Source organism: Peromyscus californicus, unplaced genomic scaffold, assembly GCF_007827085.1.
Source record: "Peromyscus californicus insignis strain IS unplaced genomic scaffold, ASM782708v3 Scaffold_7__1_contigs__length_154581171, whole genome shotgun sequence".
In the NCBI taxonomy this organism is placed as follows: domain Eukaryota; kingdom Metazoa; phylum Chordata; class Mammalia; order Rodentia; family Cricetidae; genus Peromyscus; species Peromyscus californicus.
Window position 1 is genome coordinate 78,698,675 of NW_026294595.1, and position 25,730 is coordinate 78,724,404.

A 25,730-nucleotide genomic window follows, 5' to 3' on the forward strand; every position below is an offset into this window, starting at 1 on the left:
ACGGAGGCAATATGAATAACCAATGAAAAAATTAAAGATAATTCAAATTCATAAACAATCAGAGAACTGTGGGAGACAGCATGCAGACAGACAAACCCAAATTCCTGGAATGGACATGGTGTACGGATCTGTAAACCAGCATTTAGGACGTGAAGCGGGAAGTCTCAGGAGTCTAGGGCTCCACAGCGAGCTAGGGTCAGTAGCGTAACACAGGCAGACTCTGGCTCAAACCAAACCAAGTAACAACCAGAACAACAACCAGGTGTGAGGGTTCACACCTGTAATCAGGAAGCTGAGACAGGAGGACAGTGAGTCGAGGGTCAAACACAACAAAAACAAAAACTCATAGCTGCTGCACCATACCCACAATGGCTGAGGACGTAAGAAAATAAAAACTCAAACCAAAACGTGGTATGAAGGTAACTAGGGACAAACACTGTAAAGGAGAATTTGGAAAAATCCCACAAAACTAGATATACACACATCTAAGTCTAAAGCTCAACAATTCAATACTTGTTCTAGAAAACAAAACAAACACAAACCCTAGTTCCTCACCCACCACTTAAAGGTGCATCAGTCTGACCTGCAAGCGTCAATCTAGAGCTCTGGCACCAGATGCAGAATAAAAAGGAGGACAGGGGCAGGGCAGTACATGCCTGCATACGGGGCAGACACCAAGAGCAGACTCACGCTGGCCATCCGAGTGCTAGGCTGGTCTCTGTGCTTCCCTACAGGCTTGATCAGGAGAGTAAGAAGATCGGGCTGGTCTGGAGGTGACTGGATCAGGGAGAGAGCTGCTCTACTCACTCCTGGTCTCACATCTTCCATGGGACCCCACATCTTGATTTTTTTTTTTTTTTTTTTTTTTTTTTTTTTTTTTTTTTTTTTTTTGGTTTTTCGAGACAGGGTTTCACTGTGTAGCTTTGCGCCTTTCCTGGAACTCACTTTGGAGACCAGACTGGCCTTGAACTCACAGAGATCCGCCTGGCTCTGCCTCCCGAGTGCTGGGATTAAAGGCGTGCGCCACCACCGCCCGGGCCCACGTCTTGATTCTTAACTAAACGATCATCTCATAAAAGCACAGAAGTGGCCTCCAGGGAGGACCTGCTTCAATCTAATGCTCTTCTTTTTTCTCACTCTCCAGCCGAGAAAGAACACACTTGGAGTCTTAGAAAGCCAAGTCACCTCCTCTGCACTCACCCACAGTCTACACACAAACGGAATCTTGTAAAGAAAGGGGGTTGGGTCACACAAGTTTAAAGAGAAACCAGGGCTGAACTAAGGTACTCCAGGGAAATGTTTTCCTTCTCTGGTGTGCGTATATTTCTTGAGTTTTAACAGTTCCCTGTAATCTGGGAGCCAGCAGCCCACCTTACCCCAAGCCCTACCCCAACCCACACCTGCAGCAGTTTTCCCCTCAGCTGAGGTCATCTGGCAACCGTGGACGAAGTGGGCAGGAAGAGGAGACCAGAAAAGGGGCTTCAGAGACGGCTCGGCAGTTAGGAGCCCTGGCTGCTCCCCCAGGGGACTCAGGTTCAGTTCCAGCACCCACACTGGTAGATCCAACCATTTTTAACTCCAGTTCCAGGGGACCCAGAGCCCTCTTCTGGCCTTAGTGGGTACCAGACACATCTGTGGTACATACATGCAGGCAAACACCCACACACATAAAATAATTTTTAAAAAAAAGGAATCTACTAAAACTAATAGAGAACCTTGGGGTCAAGGCATCAACACTGGTGTTAGTCTTCCGCCTATCCCTCCTTGACAGGCCTACTCACTGCTTCTGCAGGCTAAAGTTCAAGGACTATAAACTGCCAGGTTCACTTGGCTCGCTTCCCATGCCAATCTAACTTCCAAAGCAACCAATGAATCCATCCAGCAAGAGCCAGTGAGTCTCGGTGCCTCTGCGATCCTGTCACATGATGCCTTGTAGAGACTGAACGACACTTAAGCCTTCAGACAAATGCAGAGCATTTGGGCTTACAGAGTGCTCGAGATTTATGGAGCTTTCTGGAAAATGCTGTTTGAAAGGGAAATAGAGCACTGGCAAAGCCACAAAGATCCCCAGCACATTCAGCAAAGCTCTTTCTCCTTTGAAATGGTGATGTTATTGTTCTAGCTACAGATGTCCTATTTCAAAACCTACAGTAACTCAGCAAAACCTGAACTGATTAGAACCACATTTTTTCACTCATTAGCATACTCTCAGTCCCATTCATTTCACAGTCAAGAGACAAACTGTACTTTTCAATACTACTACATGCATTTCTATTAGCCAACCTGAATGTCTTCTTCATATTCAGCTGAAAATCTGCAACAGGGTTCTCCCACACCACTGCTGGGTCAAGGACAAGGAGTCATACATGTGGGGAAAGACCACCCAGCTAGGTCCACAGAGCAGGACCCTGGCCCACAGAGCAGGACTGAGAGGAGCCTCACCTGAATAGTCTGCCTGTGCTCTCGGAACACATTGACCCTGATCACCGCTTTATTAAACTCGGGGTTTAGAGACTGTACGATCTCGTAATCCAGGTGCTCCTGGTGAAGAGAGAGTCAAACCCGTGACAAGTTAGAGACTCACTACTGAGAAAGCAAGCATTCCACAGACCACTGGGCCTTTTCTGCATTACACCAAAAGGTCCTACCCTACTTTCCTACCTGATACTGCAGAGCATCAAATCCTTTAAACACAAATTCAAACAGGGTGTGCAGGTTATCTGGGCTTGGGGAGGTGACAAAAATATTGGAATACCTGCAGAACAAAAGAAAAGGGGGAGGGTTAGAAATAAGGAGACTTAGGACAATACAAGCAGGTTATGGATGTGCTGGTCGCAAGCTCTGGTACACGCTACCTCCTCAGTTCTGGGGTGCTGAGTGGCAGAGTAGGGGGACAGCTGTCAGCGTGCAGAACCCACACTGTCCCCAACCCAGTGTCCTGACCAGAGGACAGCCTCACACTCATCACTAGCCAGACTATTTTGAAACTATGAAGTCATGGAGCTCAGTGGGTGCTTAGGCCAGGGCCACAGCTCTGCCAGCAGCAACTTGCTGGGGGATCTTGGGTAATTATTAGAACTCCCTGGGCCTTGGTTTACAACACATACAAAATGCCCACAGAACTCTAAGTATCACCAAGGAAGATTGCCCATGCAGGACAATGGGTTGTAGGTCCCTCATCTAAGCTAGCAAAGCACACCGGGCAATTACATAAATACCCAACAAGGACAGAAAACAACATCTTACTGAAACAAGACCCCCAACCAACCAAGATCATAACACAGTTCGCTTGTATTTGCTCAGTCAGCAAAGCTGGTCACAGACACTCATGCTGACAGCTGTTCTTCACATGTTGTCAAGCTGTTGCTCAAGGGAAGCAGCAGAGAGCCCTGGTACTGCCTCTGTGCCCAGTGTGCCTCTCAATGGCCTAGGGGAACAGTGCTGCTGATTCCAGACAAGTACCCAAGACCCAGACAGAAGTCACACGGTGACCAGCCCTGATGAGGAACCAGAGACAATTCCACCAGGTTCCCAACCCAAATACCCATAAAGAACCCTTACCCGAATGCCACTGCCCCAGCAATAGCCAGGCCCAGGGCTGCAGACTTGCCCCGTCCCCTGGCGGCGGTAAGTGCAACAGTACTCCTCAGGGTCTTCTCTGAGATCCCCTCAATGAATTTCAAGACAGCTTTGGCCTGTGTAAAGGGAAGCATTAAGTGAACACCCAGAAAGGCTCCAGGTTCAGCTCTTACCACCGTCTGTGTGTAGAGGTCGGGCTGATGCCGAGGCCAACCCAAGGGCATCAGTTCCTAGAGGCCAGAAACCAGTGCTCAGCACCTACGTTTCTCACCCCCTCGGTCAGCTCCGCAGCTCTGTCAAGACCACAAGGACCAAGCGAGTGCCCAAGGCTCTCAAGTTTCTGTCTCCACTGTCGACCCCTTCCCCACACGCCACACTCAGGTACTTGCAACCATTGCTCTACAGCTTCACCCATACAACAGGCATCTCAGACTTAAAGCTGAGGTAGAACAGGTCCCCAGACCTCCATCTATTAACTTCCCCATCTGGGTTTAACTGTCCAATTCTCTGTGCTAAACATGCCCTCAATTTTCTCACCCAACCCTGATTTTCTAGTACCCCCTTTTGGTGACCCCATCAAAACAGAGTCCTGCCATTCTTCGTGTCCTCCTCTCCAGCTCTGCTCACAGCCCCCTCCTGTCCCAGCTAACTCCATCCCAACAGCAGCTTCATAATTACCCTTCCTGCTTCAACCCACATCCCTCCACAGCCTGAAGTCAGCTCAGCAGCCAGAAGGTCCTTTTATAACCTTGGGGATGCTTCCACGCTGTGCTAAGAGACACACAAAACTCTCCATGTCACCATCTCTCAAGCCACAGGCCTCCCAGTGGCCTTAATAACCTCCATCTCCCCGACCACTGCTTCTTGCTGCCAGCCCTGCTGGCCTCCTTGCTGGTCCCCAAGCACCCAAACCACATTCCTGCCTTAGGCCTATACAGTTGTGACCATTCTGCCCAGGGACTCTTTCCACAGCTCCTTCAAGGCTTTGTTCAAATATCCCTTCTAAAATACTCCACCCCTCACCACTCTATCTAGAAGCTTTTGCTATGCCTAGGCCTCTAGGCTACCTTTCCTTCTTCTCTGCTCTACAAGCACTTTCCAGTAAACCATATGATCTGCTAATTTCCTCCACACAGAATCTGTCTCATCCTACAGAGGACGAGCTCTGAAGCAGGTACCCTCATTCACGCCCAAGCCCAGCCCCCCAGCCGAGCACCTGGCACCAGAGGGAAACAAGGACTAACTGGGAGCCACACTACTACTCGGGGCTAAATCTGGATCCCTGCTGAGATCGAAGACTGGGAAGGAGGCCATGGCCGGCTAGTCCTGAGGAGCAAGTCCTGCACTAAGCTGAAGGCCCAGCACAGATGGGGAAGGGCTCCAGGACACCAGGCTCAACGAGTCGAGCTTCATATTGGCCTGACTTGGCCTTTACTGGACTATATTTTACTTTTTTGTGTGTGTTTTGTGTTTTGTTTTTTGAGACAGTATTTCTCTGTGTAGCTTTGGAGCCTTTCCTGGATCTCACTCTGTAGACCAGGCTGGCCTCGAACTCACAGAGATCCACCTGCCTCTGCCTCCCGAGGACTGGGATTAAAGGCGTGCACCACCACCGCCTGGTTTATATTTTACTTTTTAAATTTTAGGGAACTGAAGTTCTAAATGTTAATTACAAATAACTAGACTAAAACGTATCCTAAAATATTTATCTAAAATGAAAGGCAAATGAAAGTGAAAATTCTAAATGAAAAAGACAAATAATAAGCAATACTGACATGAGGAGACATGATAACCAAAAGGGAAACCAAAGCAGAGATAACCAAAACCACTGCTCTGCCTCTCTCGTGATAATGCCAACCCAAACAATGACCAGACGTCCCCACACCTGACTAGTGTAGACTCCAATGTAACTGCAGAGAAAGCGGGAAGGCAGGCATTCTCCTGCACTACATTCTCCTGTCAGCAGCACTACCAACTGGGGGCACACTCATTTCAATGCCCACAATCTGCAACCCAGCAGCTCCTGGATCTATAACGGCCACATATCTATCTGGGAGAATGTCCTAACAGTAACTCTTTTCTGAGACGGTGGCTTGCTCTATGTAGCCCAGGTTGGCCTCAGAAACAACGATCCTCCTGTCAGTATTAGACAAGTACTCAGAACACAGGCATACACCATCACACCTGGCACTACTGTTTGTAATAGCAAAACAGTTGGAATCAACACAGACGCCCCTTTCTATTTCGTTAACATGTATGCTTTCATGCTTTACTAATTGGTTTTGTTTTAGATGACTTCTCATTTTTTTTAAAGACAGGATCTCATGTATCCTAAGCTGGCCTGGAACTCACTATAGCCTAGCATGACCTTGAACTTCTAAGCCTCCTGCCTCCACCTCTGGAGCAGTAGGATTTCAGGCAGGCATCACCATGCCCAGTTTATGCAATGCTGGGGATCAACCCCAGAGCTTTGTGCACACCAGGAAAGCACTGAGCCTCCATCCCTTTTTTGGAGAAAGGATTTCACTATATAGCCCAGCCTGGCCTAAACTCATAGCAATCTTCCTGCTTCCGCCTCCTGAGTAAGCTGTTTTGATTTGATAATGCTGTTCCCAGTATTATAGTTTCTCTCAAATCCTGTTTTCCCTCTTTCATTAGACCACGAGTGGGTTAAAACAACCTAGAGGCTGTAACCTATCCAGCACACAAAGAGTTTAGGATTGTGCTTCCAGAATGAAAAGGAAGCCAGCCTACTGGGACCTGGTCCTGAGTGGGAGGATCACGGCAGCTATTGTCTGAGGAGGGAGAAGTCCTGTGCTGCTCATCTGAGCAAGGCTGGGCTGAACTCGAACATATAGCAGCTTGAAGGCCTTCAGCAGTGCTAACTAGCAAATCATCATGGCCCAGAAGCCACTGAATAAGACTAGTCGACCACATCAGCTAACACAGAAACACATCTTGGTATTTTCATTCAAACTCCTATTAGCATATATACAATACAATACAATCCCAGATAGGATTCACACTAGATGGGGCTTTAGTAAAAGAAGCCTGAAGCCCTCCCACTCCCAACTCTTTCATATAAGTCATAAGCAAAAACTCTGTACCAACCAGGTAGTGGTGGCACATGCCTTTAATCCCAGGACTCAGGAGGCAGAGGTGGGCCTGTTCTACAGAGCGAGTTCCAGGACAGTCAGGGCTACACCAAGAAACCCTTGAAAAAACAAAAAAAAAAAGCAAAAACCCCTTGTATCATCAAACTTAACTGAAATTAAAGAACACAGAACTATCATCCTCTATGGAAAAGACAATTCCTCTTTAAATACAACCCATCTCCTCAGCACAGCTCACTGACTGCCTTTCTGTGTGATCCAAGACAACACAGTACAGCCCTGACGCTGCAGGGCTGGCATGTCCTAACCTGGTTCCTGTTGCTTTCTTCTTGCTCTCACCTTGTGCTGTCTATCAGGGTGGGGAAGCCCCGAACAAACACGTACCTGGTCCAGGGTCTTGCAGCAGTCCACCAAAACCCCCACAGGCTGAGTGTCCTGCAAACTCTCTTTCAACTCCTGCAGCTCCAGAGCAGCAGGACTGAGATTCTCATCCTATCAGAGAAGAGAAAGCAGTTTGCCTTGGCCCAGGAGTTCACATGGAAATTATACCTGACACCCACCAGATCCCAGGCCCCCTCACCCAGACTCACCGGGGCCTGAGGAGGTAAGGCTTCAATGCTGGCCACGTGGGAGGAGATGGGCAAGATGTTGAGCTGGTCATCAATGACCAGACACTTCTGACAAGACGCCAGGGAGAGAATAAACCTGAGGGACAGACAGAGCTGCTGCAGTGAGGTGACAGGAAAGGCAGGCACTGTCTAAGCAAGACCTCAGAAGGTTTCTTCAGAAACATAGTCAGGACCAGGTGGAGAACAACGAGACGCCTTCAGCCAGCTCTGCAAGTCACCTGAGTGTATTTATACAGGAAAACCTAGCCGGGAGCTCCACTGTCAGCAAGCACCACTGCTCCTGGATCATGTGCGCCGCCCCCATCCAAAGCTCCTTAGCAATAAGGTAGCTCGGACTCCAGATCCAAGCCACATATGGTCACCAGTCACACAGAGAAACCCGAATCTACCTCTTGTTACAGGAAGAAAAAAGCAAAAGAGGAGGGGGAGGCCCTCTTCACTTTCCATGTGCGTGTGGTGGTCTGAGTAAGGATGGCCCCGGAGGCTCACAGATCTGAGTGCACAGTCATCTGAGAGCGGCACCAGCTGAAAAGGATTAGAAGGATCAGGAGGTGCGGCCTTTCTGGAGGAAGTATGCCCCTGGCGCGTGGGCTCTGAGGTTTCAAACGCCCATGCCAGGCCCATGCTCCCTCTCTTTGCCTGCAGATCAGGGTGTAGCTCTCAGCTACTGCTCCAGGGCCAGGAATGCTGCCATGACCCTGCCATGCTGTCTGCCATGATGCTACTGGACTAAGCTCGGAAACTGTAATGAAGCCTCCATTTAAATGCTTTCTTTCCTAAGAGTTTCTTTGGTCGTGGGGTCTCTTCACGTGACTAAGACAGCACGCTTTTAAGAGCCTCTTAGTGGTTAAGAGCACTTGTTCTTGCAAAGTCTCAGGCTTGATATCCAGCACTTACATGGCAGCTCACAACTCTTCAGAATCCAATTCGAAGGAATCCGATACCCTTTCCTGACCTCCACTGGCACCAAACACACCAGTCGCATGTGCTACACAGATATACATGCAAACAAAACATCTAAGCACATAAAATAAATCTTTAAAAAAAAAAAAGAGGCTAGAGAGACAACCAGCAGTTAAGAGCACCTGCTGCCCTTCCAGAGGACCAAGGTGGGCTTCCCAGCACCTTTGTTGGGTTGCTCCCAACCACCTGTGATGCCAGTTTCAGGAGCTCATTACCTCCCTCTGGTACTGTGGGCACTTGAACACAGGTGCCCCTCCTCCTCCTGCATCACACTCAGCTCAAGTCGGAAAGACTCCGGGGCTCATCAAGGCCAGGGGGGTTTCTTAGCCTCAGCAGAACTGCCATCATGGAGCTGACAGTTCTTCTCCACAGCGGCTGTTTGGTCCACTGGGGGTTCTCAGCACCAACCCTAGCTTCTTTCTATGCACTCAGTGCCAATGGCACCCCCACCCCACCATTCCCAGAGTTAGGATATGATGCTCAAAGGTCTCCTGTTTTGTCAAATGTCCCTAGAGGGCAAAGTCACCTCCAGTTAGAAAACTACTGGTCTAGACCAAAGCTTAAAGCAGTGTCTCTCAACCTTCCTAATGCTGTGACCCTTTCATACAGTTCCTCATGTGGTGAACCCCAACCAGAAAATTATTTTCATTGCTACTTCATAACTGTGATTTTGCTGCTGTTATGAATCATAACGTAAATATCTGTGTTTTCCGATGGTCTTAGGCCACCCCTGTGAAAGGGTCATTCTACCACCCCCACAAAGGGGTCATGACCCACAGATTGAGAACTGGTGGCTGAAAATGTTTCACTGGCTACTAAGGTCCTTTAAAAAGGAGGCTCCATGGGAAAATGATCAGTAAAACACGTTTCTCATGTTGTGGTGACCTCCAACCATAAAGTTATTTCATCGCTTCTTCATAACTGATTTTTCTGCTGTTATGAATCATAACGTAGATATCTGATATGTGACTCCGTGGGGGTCGAGACCCACATGTTGTGAACTGTTCTAGCTGCTGCAAAACATTTCAGAGGCTCCAAAACCTCAGTCAGTCTTCACAAAGGAAAAATTAACAACAGTTCCCACACTTAACCGGCCAGAAAACCCTCATACCATAAAGTCCCTCTTAAAAGACTAGCGTTCTAGCCGGGCAGTGGTGGCGCACACCTTTAGTCCCAGCAGAGGCAAACGGATCTCTGTGAGTTCGAGGCCAGCCTAGTCTATAGACCGAGTTCCAGGACAGCCAAACTACACAGAGAAACTCTGCCTCAAAAAAAAAAGGGGCGGGGGAGGGGGCGGGGGGGGGGGGGGGGACTAGTGCTCTCTGAGATGCCTTCTGAGAAAGTGATTTAGATTAGCAGCTCTCAACCAGTGGGTCATGACCCTTTTGGGAATCTAATGACCCTTTCATAGGAGTTGCCTAAGACTACTGCAAATACCAGATGTTTACATTATGATTCATAACAATCGCAAAATTACAGTTCTGTAGTAACAGAAATGTTATGGTTGGAGTCAGCACAACATAAAGAACTGTACTAAAGGGTCGCAGCATTAAGAGGCTGAGAAGTACTGCTCCAGACAAACCAGCCCTTGGACAGAAGAATAAGCTTAGAGCCAAAGAAGAGAGAGCCACGAAGCTGGTCAGATCAGCAGAAAGGTTAAGCACAGTCCCAGCTCTTTCTCTTCGCCAGCTGGTTTCACAGGAATAGCTGCTAGCAGGATCTCACTGCTAGCTAGATGAACACTTGTAATTCTAGCACTTGGGAAGCTGAGGCAGGTGAGTCTTAAGTTTGAGGCTCGTCGAAGCGACACAGTGAAAACCGGTCTCAAAACAAAACAAGCCTCACTTGGTTTTGAAAGCCTGTACTACACCCCTCTGATACAAGAGCAAACTCGTTGGGGTCCAAGATAGAAACATTTCTTCTCCCATTCTGTTCCCAGCAACTATAGGAACTGACCTGTAGACCTACCTCTCATTAAATCTTCCCACCACGTCCTGATGGGCCTCCGTCCTGTACCTGGAATGCACATCCTAAGAAAGCAAGAGAACATCCATTGACAAAATCTTCGAAAGCAACATGAACCGCTACTCTAGGCAACATGGGCAAATCTGTGAGGAATAAGACCAACTCCTCCCTCTGTGCTGCATCAGACACCACATGCAAGACTGCTATCCCATTCACTGCCCCTCACCTATCACTCTTCCACAGTTCATCCAGCACCACAACTCAGCTAAATGCACACGCCAACTAGTGTGCCAGATACACAACATGTGCGCTGTAAACAAGAATCCTGTTCTCATGGAGCATGTGACCTCACAGCTACACACAAAGAAGTGTTACAAATGAAACAGAGTGTGGAGAGAGCAAAAGAGGAGACCCACTTACTTAAGGTGGTCAGGGAAGGTCTTTCAGAGAAGAGAAAAATGGATGAGCAAGCAGCAAGTCCAAGAGATGGGATGAATAAATAAACTAATGTGGGCACAAAGTCATCCATTCATTCACTCACATGTCTAATGAGTGCTTCATACATGCCAGGTGAACACAGCTGAGCCCCTGCTCTCCCCAAGCCCAGAACTAACAGAGGACAGACAAAATATAAACAATGTAAGGGAGCTGACAAGTGCTTTGAAGAAACACAATTGTGGTGATTTGAGTAAGAATAGCCCCCAGAGGCCAATATATTTGAATGCTTAGTTATCCTGGCTAGTTTTATGTCAACTTGACACAGGCTAGAGTATTCAGAGGTGGAAGCCTCAGCTAAAAAAATGTCTCAATAAGATGGGGCTGTAGGCAAGCTGTAGGGCATTTGTGGGAGAGCTCAACCCACTGTGGGTATAGTCACCCCTGGGATGGTGGTCCTGGGTTCTATAAAAAAGCAGGCTGAACAAGCCATGTGGAACAAGCCAGTAAGCAGCACTCCTCCATGGCCTCTGCAGGTTCCTGCCCTATATTGAGCTCCTGACATGACTTCCTTTGATGAATAGGGATATGAAGTGTAAGCCAAATAAACCCTTTCCTTCCCCACTTGCTTTTGGTCACGGTGTTTCATCACAGCAACAATAAGCCTGACTAGGACAGTAGTTATCAGGCAGTGACACTATTTGAGAAGGATTAGGAGGTGTGGTCTTGTTGGAGGAAGCACATCACCAGGAGTGGGTTTGGAGGTTTCAAAAGGCCACACCAGGCCCAGCCTCTCTCTCTGTCTATGGATCAGGATGCTTACAGCTCCCAGCTACTTCTCCAGAACCAGGCACACAGCCATGCTGGCATGCTGGCATGTCTCCACCATGATAATGGACTAACCTCTGAAACTGTGAGCAAGCCCCCCAATTAAATTCTTTCCTTTATAAGAGTTGCCTTGGTCATGGCATCTCCTCACAGCAATAAAACAGTGACTAAGACAACACTGCAGATAAAGGAGTGACAGATGGAACTGCCTAGTCTGAAAAGGCGATGGTGGCCCGTCAAGGGGCCACACCTGTAATCCCATCTCCTGGAGAAGGAAACAAGATAAAGAGTTGAGGTCATTCTCACGCAGATATTCAAGGGAGGCACATTCCAGAAGGGATATTAAGTGCAAAGGCCCTGGGGTATGTCTGAAGGTATCAGAGGGGCTTTAGTGACAATTGAGGGTGGGTGCAGGAGTGACAGAACACAGCCTCAAAATCGCAGGAAGTCTATCTCACCAGAAAAACGGCTCATCGGAGGCCAGGGCCGATTGCAGAGCCATCCCAGAGCCCCTGGGGATAACTTTAAATTTGGCTCTCAGGACACTGGCCTGGCAAGACAACCCCATTCTTACCATGTCCTCGGTGTCCCGTCTGAGAGGGGCACTACCTCTGCCCATAGTTGAAATTCTTGCCAGACTGAAGTAGAACTATTACTGTGTTTTCCCTCAAAGAGTGCCGGTGAGGAGATCTGCCTATAGTCCCTCTATACAAGACACCAAGTCAGGCCCAGGCCCATGGAAGTACACACCTACAATTCCAGCACTAGGTGGGGCCGGGGCAAGAGGATCAAGGGTTCAAGACCAGTCCTGACTGGAAAGTGAGAGCCTGTATCACAAAACAAAAACAAGCAAAAGGCTGCACTGCGCCTCAATCTCCCCAGTGTGGAACTGGACCTGTCTGAAGAGAACCGTGACCTTCGGAGACTCCTCACATGAGCAGAAGGTCCTCTGCAGTGAGGGTGGTGAAGCCAACATGGCCGCTGTGCAGAGAGAGCACTCGCTGACGGTGCCCACACCCCACAGCGAAGGCAGCCGTCTGGACTGAGTCCGGCCGGAAGCACTCTTACCATGGTCATTGTGTACAGCTGCTTCAGCGAGTTCATGGTCCGTAAGAGGATGACCACCAGCCCACCACCTTCTACTGTTTCTACAGTTCTGGCCAGCAAGTTCGGAGTTAAGGCTTCAAAATCCTAGAAGGAACCAGAGACCTTAGGAAGGGCTAATGGCACAAGCAGCCCTTCCCGACGGCCTAACTAAGGGACAGTGGTACAGCAACGAGGGCTTCAGAGCACAAGCCCCAAACCTCACCTCTCCCACCTTCCCACCAGCGAACAAAGGGACCACAGGAGACGGCCCATCCGAGTTCAGGAGGACTGGGGATTACAATCTAATAAACTATTTGGAAGCAAGTCTACCAAAGTTCACTGACTCACATCTAATTTCAGAAGCATCTTTCCTTTTCAGGACAGTTTATAGACAAGCTGAAAAAACTAAACTTCACCACACGGGGGCACTACTGCCCAAAGGAACGAGTATTCTGGTGCCTGATAATGGCTGGTGCAGAACACTGAGACCAGAAAAAAGTCAGAGGTGGGAATACTTTCAGGCTCGCCAGGTAGGCTGGAAGCCAGCCTTGCTGAGACAACTCACTAGAGATGCAGAAGAAAACCCTAAGAACTCCGATTCTTGAGTTCCCATTCTCACTTTTAACTTACATTTTGTGAGCTGTTTTCAAATTTACATAATTATGGTCATAGTACTTATGTAAATAAACGTATGGATTTGTACAGACATTTTGTCATGGGCTGGGGCCTAAAAGGTGTATCACAGACATCAAATAAAGTCAAATACCATATAACAACCACCTGAACTAAGAAACATGTTTGATTACCTTGTCTGGCAAGAAGACAAATACCAGTGGAGAGCCTCACCAAGCTTGCTAAGGGGAAGGATGCGGTTCCTAAGGGCCAGAATGGGGGCGGGGAGTGGGCTTTTGCAATTCAGGAGGTGTGAGTAATAAGCAGGTCCAGGCTGCGTGACTGGGACCAGGCTAGGGTCTCAGTTCCACAAGGACCTGGATTCTAGGGTGACTTCAAGTCCACACTGCTCGTGGACTGCTGTTGGTTTCCTTTTAGGAGACAGGACCACATGGTGAAGGCCAGGCTGGCCTCAAACTCGCAGGTCTCCTGCCTCAGTGTGCCCCACTGGCCCAGAACTTACTGACCAGCGCAGCAGGTAGGAAGCATCTCAGATGATGCAGCACTCTCCTGCTGCTGCCTCCACTCAGGTGCAGAAAATCCTTTTTTGGGGTTTTGTTTTTCGAGACAGGGTTTCTCTGTGTAGTTTGGTGCCTGTCCTGGATCTCGCGCTGTAGACCAGGCTGGCCTCGAACTCACAGAGATCCGCCTGCCTCTGCCTCCCAAGTGCTGGGATTAAAGGGGTGTGCCACTGCCTGGATGAAAATTCTTTTTACATAAGGCAAGGAACCCAGTTTCCTTTTAAAAGTGGCCAAGTCTACCGGTAATAATGCTTAGGTGTAATGCTTACATGTGAACCTTCTCTCCTTACTGTACCTGTTCTCAGTGGGGAAGCAAGCAGCCTAAGCCCCCTGGCCCACGCCCTGAAGTGCCAGGCTGGAAGAAGCCACCCACCTGGAGGACACACATGCCGAAGGTATTCCCCAGGATCTTGTGAGTTTCATTGTAGTAGCAATAGCGAATGTTTGTGGCTGCTACGAAGAGCTCAAAGGGGTCATCTTGCTTTATGTTCAAGGTCCCGCTTTTTATTTTCTTCTGTAGCTGCCGCATTCTCTTCTTCCGGTGACTGTAATACCACCATCCCAAGAAAGGCAATTAACCAGGGGCAGAAAAGGCAAGAGAGGCTCATTGGTCCTCTCAGCCCTGCAGGGCTCGTGAAAAGGAGAAGCGGTGAGCACGGCAGCCCGCCTCCTTCACTTTAAGGGGGAAGGGAAATGGAGGTTCACTGGGATGTCCTGGTCAAGACAGACTTTGCAGGCTGACAGGATAGCTCAGCGGGCGATTGCCAAACAAGCCTAACAACCCAAGTCCAATCCCTATAACCCAGGGAAAAGTGGGAACCAGCTCAACTAAGCTGTCCTTTGACCTCCACATACACACAGTGGCATACATAACACGCGTACACGCACAGGCACGTGAACACACACTTTGGAGTATATGTGAACTACCCCACTATTTGTTATAAAAGATGGCACAGGAGCAGCAACGTCTAATATTTGGCCACAACTGAAGCTTAAAACCAAACCTAGATGCCTCATTACCTTAAGTCTGAAACCAATGTTTCCACTAACTGTGCTGCTCCCCATAGGGCCTGGGAAAGATGGGAAGCTAGCAGGTTACAACACTCATGTTTCCTAGACAAATCCTTCACTTCTTTGTCCACAGTGTGGGTCACGTCTCAAGGATAGTGTTTCTCTAAGGAAAAGACAGAAGAAGGATTGAGACAGGACCTAGATAGCCCTGAGAAATTACCTGTCCTTCATTTAAATTTCCCAAGATTAATTTTTATGTGTATGGGCGTTTGCCGGCTTGTATATCCATGCACCATGCATGTGCAGTGTCATGTGTGTGCTGGAAATCGTGGTTCTTTCAACCACTGAACCATCTCTCCATCAGTCCTATATAAGACAACCCAAGAGACTTTCAGAATGGTGGTGGCCTCTAGCTGACGACAATCTTATAGCTTCTTCCCTTGCTGACCTAATCTAGTAAGCTAGGCTGGCCATCCAGCACCAGAGATCCACCCGTGTCTACCTTCCTCAGCACAGGGATTACAAGTATACACCACTAAGCCCGAGTTTTGTTTTGTTTGTTTTAGTTTTTTGTTTTTGTTTTTGTTTGGTTTTTCTGGACTGGGTCTCTCTGTAGCTCTGGTGCCTGTCCTGGAGCTCACTCTGTCGCCCAGGCTGGCCTCCCGAGCGCACCACCACTGCCTGGCTCTGGCTTTTTATAATGTAAACAGGTTCTGTGGACTCAAACTCAGGTCCTCATGCTCACAAGGCAAACCCTTTACCAACTGAACTATCCCCTCAGCCCTAGCTGAAGACAGCTGAACCACTGTTTTCAAACTTACTAGCTAGAACTAAGGTGTTCCCTTGTGGGCCTTTACTTGCCACGTGAACTGAGGCCCATGGACAAGGTGATCACCACTGGTGCTTCTGGCTCCTTCCCTAAGCCGTTCTCTTTCAAGGTGATGTGAAAGTCAAGACTGGGGGTAGGCTGGAAGAGCTAGAAGAGGGACGGACAGATTCCCCACCCTCCTTCACTTTCTGAGACAGTGTCTCAACTCTGTACCACCTGAATTCCTGGCAATCCTCCCATCCTAGCCTCCTGAGGGCTGGTGTTACACACAAGAACCACTACTGCCAAGACTGTGGCCACATAGCAATTTTAAAAAAGTGAAACCAGGCGGGTTAAATTTGAAAAGAAAATCTGCCCAGAATACCGAGAGCTGATTCCAATCTCTTATTTACCAAACAAACAAACAAACAAACCAGCCAACCAACCAACCAGAGTCAGGCAGTGGTGACGCACACCTTTAATCCCAGCACATGCAAAGCAGGTAGATCTCTGTGAGTTCAGGGCCAGCTTGATCTACAGAGTGAGGTCCAGGATAGCCAGGACTACACAGGGAAACCCTGTTCGAAAAGGGGAGAGAGAGAGAGAGAGACAGAGAGCGCACAAAGTCAAAATCTTATCAATCTTTTAAAAATGCATGGGAGGGCCTGAAAGATGGCTCGGCGCTCAAGAGCAGCTGCTGCTTCATGTGGAGGGGCTTAAGAGACTCCACAGTGAAGGAGATAACCAACTCCTGAAGGATGTCATCTGTGCATGCTGTGGCACTGCATGCCCACACACCCCCTCTCTCCCTCTCCCCTTACCACACACACTCAAACACACAATACAACTTTAAATGAGAAAATAGAAAGATAATGAGAGAAAACATCTAACACAACAAGCTTATCGCCTAGACAGGGAAAAAAAGTCATCAATGCACACTGCAGACCACAGAGGAAGGTCTGATTAAGAAGAGCTGGAGAAGGCCGGGCGGTGGTGGCGCACGCCTTTAATCCCAGCACCCGGGAGGCAGAGCCAGGCGGATCTCTGTGAGTTCGAGGCCAGCCTGGGCTACAGAGTGAGTTCCAGGACAGTCAGGGCTACACAGAGAAACCCTGTCTCGAAAAACCAAAAAAAAAAAGAAAAAGAAAAGAAAAGAAAAAAGCTTAGAGAAAGCTTCAAGGAGGGTGCAGACACAGAGAACAAGGGGTCTGAGCAGCTGACGTCAGGGTGGAAATACCAGCCTCAGCCTAGGCACCAGCAGGGAGACCTGCCGCAGTGTGGGAAGTCAGGACAGAGCTGGGGCCTGAGAGCGAACAGAGCTGAGCACATGTGGGGCTAACAAGGCAAATGAGGCCTGTCAAGAGAATCACATGAGCTAGGTAGCTAGGGTGGGGAAAGTGACCACATCAGCAGTGGGCTGAGTAAGTACACGGGAGCCAGGAAAGAAGGTACCTCAGGGGACCACAGAACGGGTTATCTGCCAAAGTGTATTGCCCACTATATCTCAAACTCCCTCAGAGTTAGAGGAGAACTGCCAGGTTTCTACCGCATGACTAACCATATTACTATGTGATGCCCCATTTGGAAGCATCTTTTGACAAGAATTTGGGGAGAAAGCCTGACTTCCATACAGCTGGCCTTAGACATAAAACTCAATGTAAGTTTCTGCCAGGGAGACACACAGACCTAGTTTACCAAGAGGAAGCACAGAACACATTTACAGAGATGAGAGATGATCAAGACAAGAAACAGATGCACTCTGGCTCCAGATTACTTACCCCTAAGCCGAACTGAAAACTTAACCCCTTAGGCCCTGAATCATCCTTTCTATTTCCAAGCAGTCCCAAGGTACCCACATGTGTTTGCTTTGAGGGTCCCCTACAAGTCTTCTTTAAAGATCTGTATTTGTGTTTTTGTGAGAGGTGTGTGTGTGTGTGTGGGGTGTGTGTGTGTGTGTGTGTGTGTGTGTGTGTGTGTGTGTGTTGGGAAATTATTTTAAGGTGTGTTACTTTTGTTTATGTCGCATTTGTTTAACTCTGCGAAGCTGTGTTGCTTTGCCTATCTAAAACATCTGGTGGTCTAATAAAGAACTGAATGCCAACAGCAAGGCAGAAGAAAAGGTAGGTGAGGCTGGCAGCAGAGAGAATATATAGAAGGAGAAATCCGAAGGAAGATCAAGGAAAGAGAGAAGAGGGAGGAGGACATCGGGGCCAGTCACCCAGCTACACAACTAGCAACAGAGTAAGAAAGAAAGGTACACAGAAATAGAGAAATATAAAAGCCCAGAGGCAAAAGACAGACTGGTTAGTTTAAGAAAAGCTGGAAAGAAACAAGCCAAGCTAAGGCCAGGCATTTATAATTAAGAATAAGCCTCCGTTTGTGATTTATTTGGGAGCTGGGTGGTGGGCGCCTCAAAAGAGCAAAACCAACCAACAATATGTGTCTCTGTACCTGTGCCCGTGTGAATACATACACACAGGCATGCATGGATGGAGCTCAGAGAGCACTGGACTCCTTGGAGCTGGAACTGTAGGCATCTGCAGGAAGCCTGGCTTGTGGTATGGCTGCTGGGATCTGAACTACAGTCCTCATGATTGCACAGCCAGTACTCTTAACCAATGAATGATCTCTCCGACACTACCACCATTACAGCTTCAGAAAATCAGAGGAGTCTGGATATGTAACTCTGTGGTAAAGCACTCATCGAGCACGCATGAAGTCCTGTGGTCAATACCCAGCACCACACACACACACACACAAAAGGAGGGTGGGGTGGTAAAAATAATCAAGTGTCTAATGAACAGTAAAGTGGTCTCAGGAGCTCTCTGAAGAGGAGAAAGGGAGAAGCATTGTGACCTTAGGCATCAAATCTCTAGGAATGTCTATGAGTACAGCGCGATCATGATCTTGATGCGGAGTCAGACAGGAAGGGAGGTGAGGGAGTACAAAGGCTTCTGTCTGAAGGCAAATACTGGCCTGAGCAATAGAAGTCATCCTCAAACATTGTCACTGAGTTTCTCCTGGCATTTACCTAGGAAGCAGGAATTGAAAGGTGGATGTGACATCCGAGGGCCAAGCTTACCTGCTAAACCCCAGCTCTTTCTTGTAACACCACAGGACTGAGGGCCGAGCCTTCACAGTGGCTTTCGACAACATATGATGAAGAATAACCACCTGCCAAGAAAGAAAAACATCACAGAAGCTCAGTGTCAAAGACATCATTAGAAACAGTTAGAAACTAACCTGCCAAGGAAAGCACCCAAGGTCACAAGACAAGAAATAACCAGACAGGAACCAGAAGCTAGGTCACATTTTTTTTTCCTTTTTTTTTTTTTGGCTTTTCGAGACAGGGTTTCTCTGTGTAGCTTTGCGCCTTTCCTGGATCTCGCTCTGTAGACCAGGCTGGCCTCGAACTCACAAAGATCCGCCTGGCTCTGCCTCCCGAGTGCTGGGATTAAAGGCGTGCGCCACCACCGCCCAGCTAGGTTACATATGTTTAACCTTGAGGTCATGCCATCATTTCAGCATTCTAAAAAGATTAGTTCATCTGCTCATAAATTTAAATATAAAAAATTTACCATTTCCAGGTACTGAATGAATGCTCCTACCAGGCACTTTACCAGCCAAGGGGTCCTAATGCCACCATATGCTGAAACCTCAAATGGCCTAGGTAACCCGCCAACTTTGGGACAGGACACAAAGCATTTCCCAGGTCTTACCTGATCTTTTCCTCGATCCCCAACGACAACAAAAAGAGACCTCTGCCGCTCAGCCACGCCATTCTCAATGAGAATCCGAATTCGGTTATCCACCTTCTTCCGGTGCATGGTGAAAGACTGTCACTGAAACAGAAAGAAAGGCGACGCAGATGAACTAAATACCACACCCGAGTAAGTGGCACCGGCCTTCTGTGGAGGTTGTGCTGGGCACAGCTGTAATCCTAATTACAGTCTTAATCTTCAAACAGCTCCACAGGCCTCAGTTTTATAACCCGGAAACTAAGGCTTGAGAGACACGTTGTTCCTAAGCATGGGAATTTTATATCACCAAGGAGTTTAAGAAAAATTAGGGGAGGCAGAAGCAGGCTGATCTCTGTGAGCTGGAGGCCAGCCTTGTTTACACAGTGAGGTCCACAACAGCCAGGGCTACACAGAGAGACCCTGTCTCAAAAACACAAAGAAAGAAAAAGAAGAGAGAGAATCAGGACATGTGTTTAAAATAAATAAAACCAAGAATGATTAAAGTATAAAATAGTATCTCTATAGACCCAAAAGAGTAGCAAGATAAAGTATGATATACTCTTTTATTCTACTGGGTTTTGTTTTTTAACAGTGTGATGCTTCCCAGGCTGACCTTAAGTTCACTATAGCCCAAGAAAACCCTAAATTTTGATCTTCCTGCCTCCACTTCCCAAGTACTAGGATTACAAGCAACTGCTCAAAGTACAGACATACATCATCACACAAGATGGTATGTTATGCTGGGAATCAAACCCAGGGCCTTGTTCATGCTAGGCAAGCAAGCATACTACTATCTGAGCAGCATTCCCAACACTATAAGTACCGTGTGACACACGTACATGACACACAGAGGGGAGAAAACTAAAAAGGACTAGATAGGGTAAAGCACAAAATGTAATTTCTAAATAGTGATTTTATTTTATTTTATTTTTTGGTTTTTCGAGACAGGGTTTCTCTGTGTAGCTTTGGAGGCTGTCCTGGAACTCGCTCTGTAGCCCAGGCTGGCCTCGAACTCACAGAGATCCGCCTGCCTCTGCCTCCCGAGTGCTGGGATTAAAGGCGTGCGCCACCACCACCCGGCCAACATTTTGTCTTTTATGATTTGGTTTCTTTAAAATTCACATGTGTGGACTGACTGGTGCCTAGCCCAACTGTCACCAGAGAGGCTTTACCAAGCAACTGATGGAAACAGAGGCAGAAACTCACAGCCAAACACTAGGGGGAGCTCCAGGAATCCTGCAGAAGAGGGGGACCAAGGATTGTAGGAGCCAGTGGGGTCAAGGACATCACAAGAAAACCCACAGAACCAACTAACCTGGGCTCACAGAGACTGAATTGACAACCAGGGGGCCTGCATGGGGCTGACTAAAGTCCTCTGCATATGTGTTACACTTGTGTACCTTGGTCTTCTTGTGGGGCTCCTAACAGTGGGAGCAGGGGCGGTCTCTGCCCTGCTGCCTGCTTTTGCAACCTATTCCTCCTCCCGGAATGCCTCGTCCAGTCTTAACAGAAAAGGAGGAGCCTAGCCTCACTGCAACTTGATAGACCATGGCTGGTTGACATCCACGGGATGCCTGTCTGTATCTGAAGAGACACAGTGGAGGAGGAGTGGAGAGGGTTGGGGGCGGGGAGGGAAGCTTTGGTTGGGATGTATTTAAAAAAAAACAGATGTTCACATGTGTGGTAAAATGGCTCAGCAGGGAAAGGTGCTTGTTGCCAAACCTGATGACCTGAATTTGATCTCCAGAACCCACAAGGTAAAAGGAAAAGAACTGCTGGGTGGTGGTGTAGCACATCTTTAATGCCAGCACTTGGGAAGCAGAGGGAGGTAGATCTCTGTGAGTTTGAGGCCAGTCAGGGCTACACAGAAAAACCCTGTCTCGAAAAACCAATGCTCCTCCCCCGGCAAAAAAAAAGGGGAAGAGAACCAACTCCTAAAAGTTGTTCTCTGGGGGCTGGAGAGATGGCTCAGTGGTTAAGAACACTGGCTGCTCTTCCAGAAAACCCAGGTTCAATTCCCAGTCCCCACATGACAGCTCACAACTGTCTGTAACTCCAGAATATATGACACCCTCACACAGACACATGAGCAGGAAAAATATCAATGTACATGAAATAAAAATAAATCATTAAAAAAAAAATTGTTCTCTGACCTCCACAGGCACTCCATGACATGCAACACGACACACACACAAATTATAATAAAAATTAAAATTCACATTATTCATCAAATGAGAGAAAACAAACATATTTCTATGAGACAATGTGTCTCCTTGGGTGAGAAGTCACACTAAAGGCTACACAGGTGGTTTTAAAAAGCACCATGTGGGCCAGGAGTGTACATGGGACAGTTTGCCTAGCTGTGGGAAATTAAGTCTCCCCAAAAGTAGGGCTTCACACTGCCTCCCCAACTCCACCTGAGCCCCTTCCTTTGTGTTACCAGTTCAATTTGTAAGCTCTATGTTGCCAGACACGTGAAGACCCACAAAAAATGAATGGGTACCTAATTTTTAGAGTCTATCGTTTGTTTTAGTAGGAGAGTCCTTTACCAGGAGTTTACCATTACCAGGTAAGGCTCTTAACTACAAACTTTAATTCTAAGAGTATTTTTAAAAAGAAATGAGGTAGAACTACACAGACAAAATTAGATATAAAAGTAACAGCTAGAGTAAGGAATCTGATAATGGTCTAAGATCACTGTTGCCAAAAAAGGCCTAATAGACGAGGAAGGCAATGCTGGACATAGAAAACTCAAGATGAATCGGTCTCTTTCTTTTTTCTTGTTTTGTTCTTGTTAATTTTTAATGTTTTGTTTGTTTGTTGTTTGTTTGAGACAGGGTTTCTCTGTGTAGCCTTAGTTGTCCTGGAACTCACTCTGTAGAACAGGCTGGCCTCGAACTCAAGAGATCTCCCTCTTACCTCTGCCCGTCCAGTGCTGGGATTAAAAGCATGGGCCACCAGGACCAGCTAGATCAGCAGTTCTCAATTTATGGGTTGCGACCCGCGACCCCCAAAAGGTCGAAAGATCTTTTCACAGGGGTCAACTAAGAACATTGGAAATATCAGATATTTACATTACGATTCATAACAGTAGCAAAATTACAGTTATGAAGTGGCAATGAAAATAATTTTATGGTTGAGGGGCACCACAAGGATCGCAGCATTAGGAAAGTTGAGAGCCACTGAGCTAGATGAATCGCTGCTGTATCCATTCCTGTACAAATACCAAGCACCCTGTGCCACGCATCACCCGGTGCACTGTCAAATGTCCTAAATGAGACTCAACTGGATAGAGCATAAAACAATGGACAAGCTGCAGTCCATTAGGAGCAGAAGATTCGGGATTAACCAGCCTTAGTACAAAGCCGACCACTGCTACCAGGAGAAAGCTTCTCGGAAAGCGGCTTTGAAACCTACCCACTCTCTACCCTCCCAGTTAGAGGTCCCTGAGTGTGGAAAAGAGCCATGCACCCCCGAAAGCGCTCAAGAAACCAGCCCCAAAGAGTGTTTGCGTATCCAAGACCGGGAGAGTCTGTCTGCTGGGCGTCCAGAAGAGAGGCAGTCGGAAGATCCCGGCACCAGCCCGGACAGGGGCTTTGGTCCTCGCGCCAAAGGGAAAGGACACCGCCACACACCTCAACATCCGACCAAACCTTTCCACAGAGTACCTGCGTCCGGAGTCCGCCGGACCCCAGCCAGCCGCACAACGGAAGTAGGTGAGGGCACCGAGCTGCTCCGGAGACCTGCGCGTTTGCGAAGAAATCGCCGCCAGCCAGCTGAGCACGCCAGGAGCCGCCAGTGAGTGTGGACACTTAGGCTGCCGACAACACGTGCGCAAGCGCTCAACGGGGGTGGGGCCACTAGCGCGATGGGACCTTCCCTTGCTTCGGCGCTTGGTGATGACGCCAACGTGACGCAAGGCCCATAACGCAGGTGTCTACTACGGCTGCGCACTAGCTGCCGCTCGCCATTGCAGTCAAGCCGTGTACCATTTGCATCTGACACTATAGCCTAGTTATGGCGGGCGGAAATAAACCGTTTGGATATCCGGGCACCCCCGACAGGCGTTGGACACTGGTATCCGAAATCATCTGCTGCACCAGTAATAAAGAGCGCCACTGTAGCCCGAGTACGAGACAGATGTTCCAAGCGTGGGTGCAGTTTCATCGACCCCGCCCCCCGCAACTTTTAATGACATGAAACTAGGCCAGTAGCTTCTTTATTCATCTCGCCGAACCCTGCAACCCGCAGCAGACGGGGTGGGGGTGGGGGGGGGGAGCCCGGGTTTATGTAGACTGTACCCACAACCGTGGCCGGTGTTCTTCTCAGACCCGTACCATGTGAAGTGTCCCGAAAACCCAACATAGGGGCTCTATTGAGTTACCTTCCCTGGAGTCCACCTTCTGGGCACAGCACACGTTAACGCCCCATACTCTTGGACAGCATAAGCTCTGGTGTACAAAACTGAATTCCTTCCCCAAATTTAAGCACTTCCAATTTTAAAATCAATTTATACATTAATTCATTTAACAAAACTTTACGATGCCGAGTAATAGTATGTTGATAGTCACCAAATGGCCCTAGCTTTAATACTTAAGTTCTAAATGAGCTTAAGAAAATAAAACTAGCAGTACCGTATATACGGGCAGAGAAGTCCTGTCAAAGTGGACACAGCAATACCCAAACTTCTGAAATGATACTTGACAATGTTCAACTTTAAAATAGCAAGTTGGGTAAATCTTAGGCTACGTAATGCTACATAAGTGGACTGGATTACAGGATTTCAGTTTTAATGGGGTGGGGGAGACCCACTGGAATTTTGAGGACAAAAATGATGAGCTTGACTCCTAGTCACTGCAAAATCTATGACACCACCATGTGAGAGTACAAACAGGGAGAACTGCCATAGAATATTGTACATTTCTGGTCTAGAATGTAAAGGAGTGAGGCAAGTGAAGAGTGGCCACAGTGCCAAGCTGGGGAACCATGTGATTTTACTTAAGGACTGTATAAAGACATCAAATATTGCATTCAATTTATTGCCCCCTATCAAGTGGTTGGACAAAACAGCCGGCAGAGTACTAGGCCAGTTTGGAATATCTAAGACAACCAAAAATCTTAAATGTCTATTGAGAGAGGATGGGTATGAGCATGGCATTACACTCCTGGGGAGGTGAGAGGGTAATTTTTGGAAGATGATTCTCCTTCGACCAGGTGGATCCCAGGAGTCAAAAACTCTGGTCAGGCTTGGCTACAAGCACCCTTACCCGATGAGCCATGTCACCAACCTACTATCTCTCACAATATCAAGTATGAGTTTTGAGTTTGAGGAGCTTGGGACTTATATATTTCTAGACAAACTTAACTAAAAAGAACTAATGATAGAACAGTGAACTGGATTAGGTCACTTTTGTAAGTATAACAGAGATGCAGCCTATTAATCAAGGATACTCAGTGGAGACAGGGAATCTGTTAGCCCCTCACCACTGCCATCTTTGCTGCAAAGAATGAAATGTACCTTCTAGATAGATTCCATTGACCCATAAACTTTGGTTTTCAACACTGCAGTGAGGGTCTTTTAAATGGCAGTTTTATTGGATGGCCCACTGTCCCAACCCCCAAACAATACATACACCATTTGAAAATCTTCAATAGCTTCCAAATGTTAAGAGACAAAAACTGAACATAAAAGAAAAACTGCCCTTACGAGTTTCCCCAGCCAGATCTTGCTAAAGCTTAAACCAAACAGCAGTCACTGAAGCATGGGCCTCTTTGCTTCTTTTGTCCAGTTTACCATTCCCCATCCATATATCTTAGTCCAATTATCTCTTTCAATGAAGTCTCACCTTATCACACTGACTAGGTCACACCAGGTTTATTATCATTAACCATAGTTGAATCATGTCACTTACCACACACATTTGGCCCACTCCATCAGTGTCCTGATTGGTTCTTTTTGCCACCACTAATTGAACACTGGCCATAAATAATGCCGGGCAAAGAATACCCAAAAGTGCTAATAAAGTTCAAGTTGTCTCCTTAAAGAAATACAGTACTCACAGGAAATTAACTTACAAATATACCAAAACCTGACTAGAAGTGGATCTGAGAAACTGCTTCTTCCAATGTCAACAGTGAAGGACCAAGGCAGCGGCAGGAAAACTGGTAAGCTTCAGAATAGCTTATTATGTATAATGGAAATCATACAGTAGTCTAGCCTTTTTCTTGAAAGACCAGATCAGGGTCTCCTCTTCTCCCACAAGGAGCATTTAAGGAGTTTTTCCTTAGGATGTATGCAACTCACAGGCTTTACTAATGAAATTTAAAACATTCGCTAGTCTTTTCAAGGATGTTTATAATTCAAAATAGTAAAGGAAAAG

General features: G+C 47.5%; 1 protein-coding gene across 1 annotated transcript in view; it reads right to left on the minus strand.

The window, feature by feature from the left end:
* Nat10 (N-acetyltransferase 10) overlaps positions 1-23,213 on the minus strand; it is a 44,060-nt gene extending 20,847 nt beyond the window's left edge. Inside the window, exons 1-11 of the mRNA XM_052725671.1 lie at positions 23,019-23,213; positions 19,330-19,452; positions 18,693-18,784; positions 14,165-14,336; positions 12,581-12,703; positions 10,253-10,314; positions 7,283-7,397; positions 7,077-7,184; positions 3,562-3,695; positions 2,662-2,755; positions 2,443-2,541 (exon numbers count right to left, since the gene is read on the minus strand). Of these exons, the coding sequence (XP_052581631.1) occupies positions 2,443-2,541; positions 2,662-2,755; positions 3,562-3,695; positions 7,077-7,184; positions 7,283-7,397; positions 10,253-10,314; positions 12,581-12,703; positions 14,165-14,336; positions 18,693-18,784; positions 19,330-19,437 (1,107 nt within the window). The 5' untranslated portion in view covers positions 19,438-19,452; positions 23,019-23,213. The remainder of the gene's footprint in view (positions 1-2,442; positions 2,542-2,661; positions 2,756-3,561; positions 3,696-7,076; positions 7,185-7,282; positions 7,398-10,252; positions 10,315-12,580; positions 12,704-14,164; positions 14,337-18,692; positions 18,785-19,329; positions 19,453-23,018) is intronic.
* Positions 23,214-25,730: the final 2,517 nt, after the last annotated feature.